At 55.8% G+C, this 14,387-nt stretch overlaps 1 protein-coding gene across 1 annotated transcript in view; it reads left to right on the top strand.

The window, feature by feature from the left end:
• Nucleotides 1–292: 292 nt before the first annotated feature.
• Nucleotides 293–14,387, top strand: part of FIBCD1 (fibrinogen C domain containing 1) — a gene marked incomplete at both ends in the record, with an annotated part of 28,829 nt that continues 14,734 nt past the window's right edge. The window contains 4 exons of the mRNA XM_080927563.1: nucleotides 293–364; nucleotides 7,057–7,530; nucleotides 11,259–11,418; nucleotides 11,700–11,836. Of these exons, the coding sequence (XP_080783689.1) occupies nucleotides 293–364; nucleotides 7,057–7,530; nucleotides 11,259–11,418; nucleotides 11,700–11,836 (843 nt within the window). The remainder of the gene's footprint in view (nucleotides 365–7,056; nucleotides 7,531–11,258; nucleotides 11,419–11,699; nucleotides 11,837–14,387) is intronic.

The following is a 14,387-nucleotide window of genomic DNA, read 5'->3' as shown; positions in this document are numbered from 1 at the left end:
GAGAGTCCGAGACGAAGACGCGGAGACTGAGCCGGGAGGAAGAGGGCGGAGCGCGCGGGAGGCGCGGGAGCGGGACGCGGGGACGGCGCGGCGCGGGCGGCTCTCGGAGGCTCGCGCCCGCGCTCCCAGCAATCACACGCGCTCACACGCAGCCTAGCTTGCGGCCGCCGCTCCCGGGCCACCCCGGATCCCCGGCACCGAGAGGACCTCCTGCCAGTGCAACGCACCCTGCGCACCCCTCGCCTCCTTTGCGCTCGCCCTCGCCCCGCACCCCTGCGGGTCCTGAGGGAAGATGGTCCACGAGCGGTGGAAGACCGTGGGCGGCGCGTCCCAACTTGAGGACCCACCGCGCGACAAACCGCAGGTACCCACGGGCGCGGGGACGGGTATGGGGGCTGGAGTTTGGGGAGCTTGTGTAGAGCTTGTGGGGAGCACCTGCTCTCCTCTTCCCCCTCAGCGGAGACTTGAACTCTAGGTACCCTGCAGAAGGCACCCTCTGCAGCCAGTCCCCACCCCCATCGGAGACCCCTGTGCTTGCTCCTGCAGAGGGGAGAGAGGACCTATAGTTGGTTGTGGATCAGCCCTTCAGTTGGGGACAGCCGACAGATGACCGGCGCGCAGAATCCCGTTCGCCCACAGCCTCACTGGGGGTCCCTACACTTGCAATTTCTTAATCTGTGCCAGGCGCTCCGCGTATCTTTTTGGGCTTCAAAGCAGGACCGCCCCCCCCCCCGCCCCAGGTCTGCCCTCTTTACCCAGGCGCCCAAATTCAATTGGGGAACAGTAAATATTAATCTCCTATAAGAAGCCTAGGCACTACGATTCTCCGACTTTAAGAACAGGAGAACAAGGCTCAGGGAGGTCCCGCTGCAGCCCGAGGCCACACAGCCCTATAGGGATTTGAACTTGGGTCTGGCAGATCCTCCTTACCTACTGCCTCTGCAGGGACAGTGAAGTGTCCCGGCTTGGAGGGTGCCCAGGGCTGTGCACTGCACCAGCTGGGACAGAGCAGGGAGGGGCTGCTGAGGTACTGGGCATCCAGTTTCTGAGGCAGAGGGGTGGCCGCAGGACTGCCCCAGGCTGAGCCATCAAGGGACTGGGATAGACAGGCGTATTGAGGAGGCCATTCGCCTAGGAGAGCAGATAATGGGGCTGCCCGTTTTAAATTTTAAATTTCTCCCAGACAGATGTCACTGGGGAAGGAACAGTGAGAGTTTGCAACCAGAGAAGGAGGAGGTGGCAGGGGCGGGCGTGGCTACCCCTCACGATTCCAAGCTGCAACCTGCCTTTCTTTCAGAGCAACACTGGTCTGGCAAGGGGACCAGCCAGCTACAGTTTGCAAAGCTAGCTCTCCAGAAGTAAACGTTTCCCACATCCCAGATGAGGATCAGGGAGGTTGAATGTGCCTAAGCCACACAGCGTGTAAGCCAGAGAGCAAAGACTCTACCTTCCTAACCTCAGACTGGTTCCATCGCCTTTCTGGGTGGTCTGTCCACTTTGCCTCCCTTAACTCTTAACTGTTCCCATCTTCACTGTGTCCCCAGGTGACAGGGCCCTTCCTGCTGAGATCTTGAAGGAGCAGTGGAAACTTCAGGACTTGTCCCCAAGACTGCCCCAGCCTGGTCCAGTCTTCCCTCCCTTTGGTACATTATGGGTCCTAACTGCTTGTTTCCCTCTCTGGGCCACATTCCATTTCTAGACGTTTGCTCTCTCATTTGATTGACACCACTAGGCTCCCAAATACTGCACACCCAGGGACACCCTACTTGTTCTACTCTGTGTGGGGAAGAGGCCGCCTCCTCTTGGAGGTCTTCCTGGTTTTTTTAAAGTGTGCCCCTGGTTCTGGCCCTCCTCCCCTTGGAGTTCCCTGGAGCCACAAGTTCCACCATTGCCCCTCCCCAGGTTGATGCCTTTTCTGGAAGCCCAGCTGAGGTAAGGGCCATTGCTGAGGTCAGATGCTTGAAACTCTGCCAGGAGGAGCATAGGAAAGGAGGGGTGGGGGTTTCTGGGGAGTCTGCTAAAAATGGGGCTTCAAGGTGTCCTGGGCCAGGTGTGGCCTCCCGGATTCTGCTGCCCTTGGGAACCAGCTTCCAGCTGCATCAGGTAGAGCCCAGCTAGGTCTTTGCTGGATTTGGGGGTATCAGATACCCCTTCCTTCTTCCATGCCTACTGTATGCTGTCGTGGCCACACAAGGCAGGGGATGGGAGAAAGAGAGGTACGCCTCAGCTCCCCCCTTGTTTTCTGGTTATATCTTGATCCCTGACATGCTTGCGTTTCTTGTTGGTGCATCTGTGAAAGGGAGCAATCATTCCCTCTTCTTCCTCACGCCACCTGGCATGACGGGGAAGACCAGTGAACTTGTGGTGTATTTGTAAACCTCAGAGTGCCACGCACCCACACACAGGCTGGTTCTCCAAGCAGCCTGTCCCCTGTCACAGCTGCCCTCTCTGCTCCCACTGGAAGGAGACTGCTCCAGCATCAGGCTAGCTCACACCCTTGCCTGTCATGTCTTGGTCACACCACCCTAGGAGGCTTGCAGATGAGCACACGGGGGCTAGGCTGTTTGGGAGGTGAACCAAACCTGTGACCTCTGGAAGCAGATGGGGCAAAAGGGAAGGGAGGGAGGGAGGGAGGGAAGGAAGGAGGGAGGGAGGGAAGCCTATTCTTCCCTGAACTGGCCGCTTCCAGAGCTTAGTCATTTAGCCAGGCCTGAGCAGAGGTTCTCACCCTTCCTCACAGTCAGGTATGGCTACTTCCGGAGATCTTACTGGACCTGCTCTACCTGGCTGTGTTTCAGAACTGTCTGCTCATTGGATGGATGACAAATGGCTGGCTCCAACTTCATTAGGGTATCCTTCCTGCCCCCTGTACAAGGTCTTGTGGACCTTGGGGCGGGGAGATGAGGAGCAGTGAGACTTGTCAAATAGAAGACTCTAGAAGCACACAAGGGGTCCCCTGGGATCTCTGTAAGATGTCACTCTGGACCATCTCCTTGGAGGGAGTGGTGACTTCTTGCTGAGCGGGCCCTGAGCCGGCCTCTAACAGTCAACCTTCCAGCTGGGCTTCAGCCTGTGTTTCAGTTATTCCAAAACGAGAAGCATCCCAGTGAGTGAGGAGACCACTGTGGGAAGCCTTTCCTGGGGTCCAGCTTTAACCCCTGTCCATTACTTCACTCTATGGCTGTTTGTGGAGACCCTACATTACACCAGGAGATGCAGCCTAGGCCTCAGGGAAACACAGAATACCCTGGGGACCAACCTACAAGTCACAGGCCATGGTGGACACCATAAAAGGAAGACTTCTCCTTCTTCCCACTTACTAGACTATGAGAAGTCACCATCAGATTTGGGGTGAGGGAGGAAGAGTCCACTGGAGGCACACCCCTTCAGCTGTCTCTTGAGTCAGCATGGCTTGCGTGAGGCTCCCAGGACTGGCAGAGATGGCCATGGAGAATCACATAGAGCTATGTTGGTGACATTTGGCTGAGAAGGGCCTGGGTAGCTGTGGCCCAGGGGAGAGAGCAGCAGACACGGAGAGTGTGCGCTTGGGTCTGGGCATGGCTAAGCTTCCTATGTGTGGGGTCTGGAGGGGTGTAAGGGGCCAGTATTCTGTCTGCTCTGTGTTCGGGCCACAGGTGATGCTGGTTTGAAACGGGTGATAGAGATGTGGACAGGTTGGGGTACAGAGCTAAGGCTCAAGTGAGCCATGTGGAGGAGGGCAGGGTCTGGGGGCCTGTCACAGACACCTGTGGAGACAAAGCGAGAGCCACGCCCGGGTAGTGACAGCGTGAGTATCTTAGGGCCCCTAGGAATCATGCTGCAGACAGCACCACCTTTGTCACCTTGGGTACCTTCAGTGGCTGCTCCTAGAACCTTCCAGAAAGCCGGAGCTCCCCAGATCTTTAGTGCACAGCCAACAGCACCAGTCTTTCCCAAGCACAGCTGCAGCCTCTGGCTGGGGCTCCCTGGAGGGGAAGGCAGAGTGGCCCTCCAGATACCCTGCCTCCCTGGCCCACAAGAGATAACCTTGTTCCTAATGGCTGACAGCCAAGATGAGGCGTTCTGTCTCGGACCCTTGGGACTGGACCACCAGGGAAAGCAAGCTGAAGGGGTGTGTGCCATATGCGGGATTGGGGGTTATCAGGACCCCTTGGTATTGAACCTTGTCCCCCAGATTCCAAGTTCTCAAGGGCTGGTGGCTCCAAGAAATATACTGGACAAATGTTACCTCCCAGTTAAAGGTGTTTTGGGAGGCTCCTCAGCAAACCCCACTTAACTTTCCTTTAGGCAATGGCTTACTTTTTTTTTTTTCATTTTCATTTTATTTTGTGTGGTGGGCGAGCAGGGTTACATGATCCACAGTGCATGTATAGAGGTTCCGAAGACAACTTTCGGGAGCCAGTTCCTCCTCCCTCCTTTGTGTGGGTTCTTGAGACTGAACTTGGGTTGTCAGGCTTACCAGCCCCTTTACCTGATGAGCTTCTCACAGGCTCTGCCAGGGGCTGCGCAGGGAGCTGCTGCTGACCCCATTGCAGGGATCAAAGACATCCCTTAACCTGGGAACCTTCAACCCCATCTCCTGACTCCGGCTTCCGGTTCCTTCTAGGCACTGCGCCTTGTCCTTGGGAGGCTCTGTACTCCCTCTTCTTGTATGTGAAGGTTGGGGTCCACCTTGCACTGCCTGGCCAAAGACTGATTAATAAACTCCAGCCCAAGGCACCGCGCTGGCCGCCCAGCCTGGGCCCCTTATTATCTCCGGCGATTTCTCTGCCAGGCACGTAAGCCGAAGCCTATAAAAGCGAACAGCTCTTCATCTTTAAGGTTGATCTCTGAAGACTAATTCTCCTCCAGGAGTGAACTGCTTCTTCGCTGAGCTCCCGTGCCACATTGGCTCCAAGGGACCCTGCAACTCCCTCCACCCTCTCCATCTCTGTCCCCTCTGTCCCCACTCCCCTGGGAAGATGTGTGCCCAAATCCATCAGGATGAAGTCCTGGAGATGTTGAGCCTCCCCACCCGCCCCCATGCTGGCTGGAGGACCTTAATGATACAAAATCAGAGGACACGGCTTGGAGATGCTCAGGGCAAGGTGTCTCCTGATGGGTCAGAAGCTGGTGTAACAGCCATTTAACTGCCAACATAGTTGTGTCCCTGAATCTCCAGCCTTGCTTCTCAGGGAAGGAATGTTGGAAGACATTCAACCCATGGCCATCCAGCCTCAGGTGTCTTAACACATTCTCCCCCACCCCCACCCCTACCCCCACCGAGTCACCTTGGGACTGGATCTTTGCTTCCTGGGCCTCAGTTTCCACATCTTCAAAATGAGTCCGACCACAGCCGGCAGTGCCTGCAGGCTTCAGGGGCAGGGATGAGGCGCATAGCTGAGGGAAAGCACCAGGAGCTCCCTGCAGGCTGCTGGCCTGCCTGGGCGAGGGCTCTTGGTTCAGCCTGGGGCTGCCACCATTCTATGTGTGCCATCATGGAGAGGAGGTAGTCCTACCTCAGACTCGAAAGCTCTGGCTCTGCCAGGAAATCCTGAGGCTCTGTGGGGCCAGGCATCCCAGCTTGTCCCAAAGGCATGGCCTGGCCCACCCACCTTTCCTGCTTCTGTGTATTCATCCGCTTCACAGGTGAGGACTTACTTACCTGTGCCCGGTGGTCAGACTGGGTATGGGGCCGGACAGATTTCCTTCCCCATGGCTTGCCCGTTCCTGGACCCCCAGAAACGTTGTCCTCAGTCTTTGTCAGAGCCCTTTTCATGCCTCCAGCAAGGCCAAGAATCAAGTCTATAGACACAGGCTCCCCCTGGAGCAGACACAGGGTCCGAGCCCTTCTCATGCCTCTATTGGAGTCCCAGAGCCTGGCTCGTGGGACTTGCTTTGAGTGAAAAGGTGATGAAATCTGTCTTGAGATGCCTATGGGAGCAGTCACTCCATGCTGGGGCAAGGGGAGAAAGCAGTCAAGGAGAGCTTCCTGGAGGTCAGCCCTTTGCCACCAGCCTCTGCTGCCAAGAGAGTCAGGAGATGGTGTTTGAACCGTTTGCTTCACTGCTTTCTCAGCAGTAAATGCAATGGGTATTTTCTATATGGCTAGGGAAGCAAGCTAGCCACCAGCTACACCCAAAAGGTCTTGCCATGTTTGAGAAAGGGAAGGTGTCCTCCCAATGCAGAGGACACGCGGAAATAACACTCTGGGTGGAAGATAAAAACCACCTCCAGATGCTCCGCGCGCATTGATCATGAGATAATAAAAGCCACTAATATTTATTGCAGAAGTGTAACGTGCCCGGCACGGCTCCAAGGGCTTTAATATACTAATTCAGTTAAAGAGGTATCTCCAGTTCAGGAAGTTGGGAATGTAGGGGCAGTGTGTGGGAGCGAATTTGATATAGGAGGTGCCTGCCCCCTCCCTGAAATCAGGGGCACAGATCCAATCAGAATGCTGTTTCTAATTGGCTGTGTGACTCTGGGCAGATCCTTGCCCTCTCTGGGCCTCTGTTTTTCCCATGTATAAACGTTCAGGGGCTATGAATGGCCTGGTAGAATGAGTGGGTCCCCAAGGCATTTGTTGCCACACAGCCATGGCACCATCTTAAATTACAAGTGACACTCTGGCTTTGGTTTCAGCTGTTATTAAGCCCCTGTTAGGACAGCTTGGTGCACCAGCCCCATTCTTATAGCGACAGCTCTGCCCGGTATGTCCCTTGCATCTACATGATGGCCTGGGGATGTCTGCGTCACCTCAGCCCTTCTCCACAGTGGCCTCAGAGCTCCTCTGCCTGGTTCTCTGACCTTTGTCCTGTCAGGGCCCTGCTCTAGGAAGAGAGCTAGGCAGAGAGATGTCTCAGTGCTCTCTGTCCCTCCCCTGTCCCAGCCTCTTTGCTCTCTCTGCCTCTGTCTCTCTGACCGGTGTACAGCTTTCTTTGAAGTCTTTTGCCTTTCTAGCCTCCTGAGCCTCCCTGGGCACAAGCTGGCCTCTAACATTTGCCTTCTTTTCCCCTGTCTGTCTGTCTGTCTGTCTGTCTGTCTGTCACTGCCTGTGTCCTGGGCTGACCTAAGCGAGCAAGCTGCAGTTACGTCCTGTGCACAGTGCTCCTGTCCCTTGCAGTGCTGCTGGCCGTGGCTGTCACCGGCGCGGTTCTCTTCCTGAACCATGCCCATGCACCAGGCACAGCGCCTCCACCCATCGTCAGCACGGGGGCTGCCGGGGCCAACAGTGCCCTGGTGACTGTGGAGAGGGCTGACAGCTCCCACCTCAGTCTCCTCATCGACCCTCGCTGCCCCGACCTCACTGACAGCTTCACCCGCCTGGAGAGCATCCAGGCCTCCGTACTTCGGGCACTGAGTGAGCACCAGGCACAGCCACGGCTGGATGGTGCCCCCGAGCTGTTGGACGCACTGGCTGACCAGCTGCCCCGGCTGCTGGCCCGGGCCTCTGAGCTGCAGGCTGAATGTGCTGGGCTGCGCAAGGGACACAGCCTGCTGGGCCAGGGCCTCAGCACCCTGCAGAGTGAACAGGGTCGCCTCATCCAGGTGAGGGTAGGATTTCCATATTGCCGTGTGTGTGTGTGTGTGTGTGTGTGTGTGTGTGTGTGTGTGTGTGTGTGCGTGTGTGTGTGTGCACGTGCGAACTGGATTTGAGGGGTGGGGTCACAGGCACCGTTTGCTGAGTGTGTAATGTCCACAGTCTCAGTCCCTAAGTGGGCCTTGTTCTTTCATTTGGGGAGGGCTGTGTTCTCACATCTATGACCCACTGGCCCCCACCCCAGCCCCACATTCACAGTAACTCTGTAACCCTGTAGACCCAGGACTAGCGGGGTTTCTCAGGCTGACTGAGAGGCTGGGAACTGTAGCAAGGTGGGCACTGCCTCCCTGGCGCCCCCCTCCCCAGACCATCAGTAGCTGCAAACTGAGCTGGAGAGGCTTGCAGCTTGGTCTTGGTCTATCAAAGGACAACCCAGTGTCTTGGGGGGGGGGGGTGCGGCTCTGCTCATTTGCCTCTGCTCTGTTCTGAGCTGCTCATAGCTTCCCGGGGTTGCTGAGCCACTGTGGGGAAACCCAACCAGACCCTTGGCCTCGAGACTCCACCCCCACACCCCGCCCCTGCCAGGTTCCTTCGAGGATCAAGTGGAAAAGCTAGAAGCTCTCCTTGTAGGAGAGGGGACTCAGGACTGTCTCCTTTGCCTCTGCCATTTTCAGAACAAAACCAGAGGCCTGGAAAGTATTTGCATTGGTGTATCATGAGTACCACAGGTACCAGGCCTGCAGTGGAGCCCAGAGTACCCTGCCCAGCCTCCAGCCCTGGGCCTCTTCACCATCTGACTCAGCTTAGGACTGAAGTCAACCTCCACCCAACTGGCCATCACAGCTGTTTCTATACTTCCCTCCTTTGGGCACCCAAGGTGACCAGGCGTTTGGTCACTCATAGCTCATGAGCGGTGGCTCTCTCCCTCCCCTTGAAGGCTTGCAGCTGGAGAAATTACAGCCCTTGTCACCCTGTCTGGGTGACTGACGGGGTGATGGGTCCCCTGGGCTGGGGGACATACAGCCAGCTTCCTGCTGCGCCTCCCCCAGGCCCATCAGCAGAACAGATTGCCGGGTTCATGGTGACACAGAGGTCCTGCTCTGCTTTTCCTGAGCTCAGCCCTGGTCCGCTCAGGCTGGCTACAGAGGTCCCCTGTGAGCTGGAATGCTCCCCCCTCCCCCATGAAATGCAAGATGGATAGTGCTCCTAGTTTCTAGTGCAACAACTCACCTGGTACAGGACCATCCAAGATGTCTTCCCCTCTGGATCATTCAGAGGCAGCCAAGTAGGTCTCACCCTGCCTTGAATTTCCCTTGGCAGGGCACAGACCTGAGGTTCTGTTCCCAAAGCCACGACTGTCAGAGGCTGTTGCTCACCCGCCCAGCTTAGGTTAGCAGTTCTGCCTGTTAAATTGAGGGTACAGTGTGGAATCCATCTTAGCTTTGGGCAATCTTGGGTGGGCCACACCCTCTCTCTAGGTAGGTTCTTCCCACTTGTAAAATGGGGTAACAGGCCAAGCCCGAGGAGATGCTGGTGCTCCTGACTGTGTGGGGCTCAGCAGGCCTCTAGCATGTGGAGACTGTTGTCTCCATATGTCTACATATGTGAGCTCCATATGTAGACTGTTCACATGGGCACCATCACTGAAAACCTTTTTGAGAGTGGAAGTGATGGTCCACCCTGTAGGCACATTTCAATGCAATTACCCTGGGGGCAGGTGCCTTTGTTGCCCATTCTGCAGAGGGGCAGACTGAGGCTTAGTGTGAAAGGGCCTGGTGGGAGCCTGGCTGCTGCTGGGCAGCGCTGGAAGCAACTGCCCTGATTTCACGGCCTCTGGTTGCCGCCAGCTTCTCTCGTGATGGTTTGCGCGGCTCAGCGAGCAGGGACTGACTCCCTATTAATTCGGGGCAGGTTTATATGTTTCAGTGGTAATCATTTGCTAGTTTAAACCGAGGTCTCCTCGGCCTGCCAGGGAGAGGGAGGGGCCGTGCCTGAGCTGTTGGATGTCACGGCCACGGCGACTCAAAAGGACGGGCTGTGCGGTGAGAATTACCAAGGGTCTTTGTCACCCCCTCACCAAGGGCTGCCTGCGTTCCCACAAGGGCTCCATGGAGTAGGTCACTGTGGTGGGCTCCTGCAGCCCACTGTCATTCTCCTGACCACTGAATCACCTGCTCAGCAGAGGGGAAACCAACAGGGCCTAGAGCTTCACAGGGCCCTGCCTTCGGATGCGCTGAGAGTCACGTTTTGTAAACTGCTGGCTGGCTGGGTGTATTTCTCTCCGTTCCTCCGATGGGCTATTATCTGGCAAGTGACAGGTTCGGTGAGCAAGACTTAGCTTGCTTTGTGCTGCCAGCTGCCCAGTAACCCCCCACCCCACACACACACAACACGCTGGGTCCTATAGCCTTCTGAAACCCACGAGGACACATGAGGAAGGCAGGAGACCCCCAGGCCTTCTCAAGGAGACCCCCAGGCCTTCTCAAGGAGACCCCCAGGCCTTCTCAGTAGCCAGCATAGTAAGACGACCCTGGAGACCTGTGCAGCTCTGGTGTGCTCCGACCCATGGAGGGGAGACTGGGAGAGGTGTTACCTTGCATGGCTGGAGTCTTATGGAAAGCAGGTGATAGTAACAGTCCCCTCATCCTGGTCTGCAAATAGGGCTGTGTCACACAGCCACAACCCATTCAGAGAACACCAGCGCCTGGCCCCACCCACAGCCGGTGTGGTCATAGGACAATTGCAGCCTTCCTTCTTTGTCACTTGAGGAAGTGGCATGAATCCTGATTCCCCCATGGGTTTACCTGCCGGGGGTTAGGGGCTTGGGGTACAGGGTGGGGGTGGGGGATTCTCCTTCTGGGCTTCTGATTCTCTCTTGGAACATGGAGGTAAAAATCTCAAGTCTTGGCTCTTTGCCCTGTGAGTTGATATACACCAGGTTTCTATGAAGACTCCCCGTGATGTACAAATGGAGGTGGGGTGGGAAAGGGAACAGGGGACATCCTTGTTTGGAGCCCAGTTTGAACCCAGCAACATGTTCCCTGGGCTGTATACCCTTCCCAATACTCAAGTCTGTTTTCTCAGGTTCAGGGACTGTCCAGCCTCAGCTTTCTCATGTGGGGCTCTTAGAGGAGTTAGAAGGTGGGATGTGTCATAGCCAGGAAGGTAAAGCGAGGCCTGATGCCGTGCTGATGTGCTGGGCTGGTGTGTCATGCTGATGCTCTCCGTATGTGAGCTCACCAGTCCCCTAGGTTGGTGATGATAGCTCTGTTTTTCTCCTAACAACCAAGGGGACATGGCTTAGGAGGTAGAACGCTTGCCCAGGAAGCAGGAAGCCCCATGCTGGGTTCCCAGCACTGAATATAGTATAGGTGGTGGTACTTACCTGTAATCTCTACACTGGAGCATCAGGGGTTTAAAGTCAATGTGACGCCCTGTCCCAGTGAAAGAATGAAGCCGGCTTCAGGAGGAACTGGTTGGTGGATACCTCATGCTAATGCCTGCTGACGCTCCCCCCCCCCCCCCCGTGCACTGTCCCCATCAGCTGGGCTGGATGTGTAGAAGTGACCAAGCTTCCACCTGAGCCCTTGCCCCCTGAACCCCTTAGAGCCTTACTGACCCCTCAAAATGCCGCAAATATGACCCTGAGATCAGAGCAAGCGTGGGGGGGGGGAGCCTTTTCTGACCGGGGCTTCTGCAGACCTGTGCCTCCTCTGAGGCCTTCTGTGCTCCGCAGCTTCTCTCCGAGAGTCAAGGTAACATGGCTCACCTGGTGAACTCAGTCAGTGACTTCCTGGAGGCTCTGCAGAGGGAGCGGGGACTAGGCCGGCCCCGTGTCAAGGCTGACCTCCAGAGGGCGCCTTCCAGGGGAGCCCGGCCTCGAGGCTGTGCTAATGGTGAGTGAGCTACACATGCCATTGCTTTTTCTGGGTGGCTCTGGCACCCAGTACCAGGAAGATGGGGGGCAGTAGTGAGGGCTGCCTTCCATCCTCTACCACCTGTCCCTTGACTCTCACAGACAAGGGCATGCTGCGACCAGGGACTCAGAGTCTGACCTGTTGAGCTACGAGCCCATTTTCCAGATGAGAAAAGGAAGGATTTACCTGGAATTGGAGGGAAGGGATGACAGAAGGTAGTGTCTGGGGGATTGTCACCCTGATGTGGTTCCTTGTCACAGGCTCTCGGCCGCGGGACTGCCTGGACGTTCTCCTGAGTGGCCACCAGGATGACGGCGTCTACTCGGTCTTCCCCACTCACTACCCAGCTGGCTTCCAGGTCTACTGTGACATGCGCACTGACGGCGGAGGCTGGACGGTGAGTCTGGCTTGCGTGTTCATCCACAGAGGTATGCCCAGCACCCAGCCTAGCTCAGACTCTGCCCACTCCCTACAGACATCAGGTGAGTGGGTGGGTTCATGTCGTGGAGGAAGGAAGGGGCTCTCTGAGCCCTGTAATACCCGTTACCTGCCAGAGGGCATGGTGAGAAAATGGGATTCTACCAGGCAGCAAGGATGCTAGGGCCACAGGTGCCCTGCGGTTCCCCTGATCCAGCAAGCCAAACCTGACCAGTCTGCAGAGCATCAGGCAGGAAATGGAGGCTCGGGCTCAGCAAAGGCTCTGACGTCTGCTGGGTCCATTGTGGGGGAAATAAGACGAAAGGGAGCTGGGCTGGTTGTTCTCGCTGAGATCTGAACTTAAGAAAATGTTCATACAGTCTTCAGTATTATTCAGAGGGCACTGAGCAACAGGCAGCAGGCAAGAACTACTCCATGCACGGTGACTCACTGTCCTGGACTAGAGCTGAGGGCGCTGTAGGAGGTAAGCTTGCAACTCCTTCCTAAATTGGTAGTTCTGACCCTCTCAAGAGCCTCCCTCACACATTGACTATTGTGTGAAATTTGAAAACGGAAATCCTGCAGCCTTAGCCACAGCACTGGGGAGGGAGAGGCAGGCAGGTCTCAGAGTTTGAGGCCAGCCTGGTCTACAGAGTGAGTTCCAGGACATCCAGGGCTGCACAGAGAAACCCTGTCTCAAAAACAAAAATATGTAAAGAAATACAGCAAATCCCTTCTTCCTTTGTGCAGAGTGAAGGGCTGGGCTTGGCTGGAGAAAACTCTTGTTCTGTTCATCAGGTTCCCTTAAACAGTAGACATGTTTGAGCACCTACTGTGTACTGTGAACCTTGGAGGTGTAGAGATGAAGAGGTTCCTGCAGGGATTTAAGCTGAAAGTTGCTGTGGCGAGGGGCAGCCTGGGTTGGGAGGGTGGGTGTGGCTTTTGAGCACAGGCAGTAGAGAGCAGGTGACCTCTCGGGGCTCAGTCAGCTGGGGTGCGTGGCTGTGAGGTGAGGCTGGAGTTGGAGACAGGCACTGGGTATCCATGTAAGGTACTGAGGGGGAATGTCATGAGGCTTCAGCAGTGGTCTGACTGTGTGCTCTTGGGCAGAGCTGGGTCGCTCACTCTCAGGTGTCTTCGGATACAGGTGGAGTTCAGCTGACAAGGCTATAGCTCCTCTGCTTAGGGAGCACTGGGGCCCAGGGGTCACAGATGGGCTCCTCCTTCCATCAGTGGATCTGGCAATGATGTGGCTTATGCTGTGTGATCTTATGTAAGTTACTTAAGTTCTCTGAGCCCCAATTCTTCACACACTTGCTTCTCCTCCTTAACTCTGTGCGCTGTGTGTATATCTTTGCAGGTGTGTGCACAAGAGGTGAGTGAGTGGGACTTGAACTCAGGTCCCTTAACAGGCTCTTAACTACTGCGTCGTCTCACCAGCTCCATCATTAGAGCTTTTAAAGGCGAGTACCAGGAAGGGGCTGATAGGGGCACCAGGATCTTACTGGAGGGAGACGGGAGGCTGGAGACCAGTCAGACTTCCAGGCAAGGCCGGAGTAGGTCTGGTGTGAGCTCCAGTGTTCTAGCTGCTAGCACTCAGTGTTACATACTGGCCCAGCCAGAAACTCAAAGTCCCCTCTCTGGACGGGGTGGGGTCACACAGCTGTGCTGGAACCTGGCGTTTTAATATTCAGGCTGTGCTATGCCCCACTCGAGCCAAACCAAAGCCAAGGCCACAAGCTGAGGAGATAAAATTATTAGTCAGCAGAGTACGTGCCCCACGCATGGTAGCCAGGGACGATACCCGGCACCCGTGTCAAAGCCGTGTCTGGCTACTTGAGTCCGTGCCGCAGCTCTGGGGGCATGGAGACAGAAGATTTCACGGAGCTTGCTGGTCAGCCAATCCAGCCTCAGGGAGAGACCCTGTCTCTAGCAAATAAGGAAGGGTACCATTGAAGAAGACACCAGAGGCCACACTGAAACCTTCCAAATCACGGGCACTCACACATACATGTGCACACACCTACGTGTGCATATGCATACATGCACAGTCTTATTTATTTATCTATTTATTTATTTGAGATAGGATTCCTCTATGCAGTTCTTGCTCAGAGATCCACCTGCCTCGGCCTCCCGAGTGCTGGGATCAAAGTTGTGCGAGATCACCCTGGGCTCAGTCAGTTTTTAAAAGAAATTGCAAAGTCCATTTCTGTGGTTCCTGATCTACACCGACCTGGAAGCCAGTGCTTTACCAGGAGCCAACTCAGATACTTAGCCCCACCCCACCTTGCTCTTCAGGAAGGGAAGCCCCTTGCTTGGTTCAGCGAAGTACAGGCACAGCTGCTCCTAGTGTGGCCACGCTCTGACTTTAACACCAGCTGCCTCCGCTGCTTACCCGAGACCCTTGGCATTGACTGTTCTTGGTGTTTGATGTCTGGGCCGATGGACGTCCAAGGGGGATTTTAACACCAGATAAAGCTACAAAGCAGAAAGGTAGGAAGTGTTTCCAGAGAGCACCTGGGACTTGTAGA

Source organism: Micromys minutus, assembly GCF_963924665.1.
Source record: "Micromys minutus genome assembly, chromosome: 13".
Taxonomy (NCBI): domain Eukaryota; kingdom Metazoa; phylum Chordata; class Mammalia; order Rodentia; family Muridae; genus Micromys; species Micromys minutus.
The sequence above is the reverse complement of the archived record's forward strand: the minus strand, read 5'-3'. Positions and strand labels throughout refer to the sequence as shown.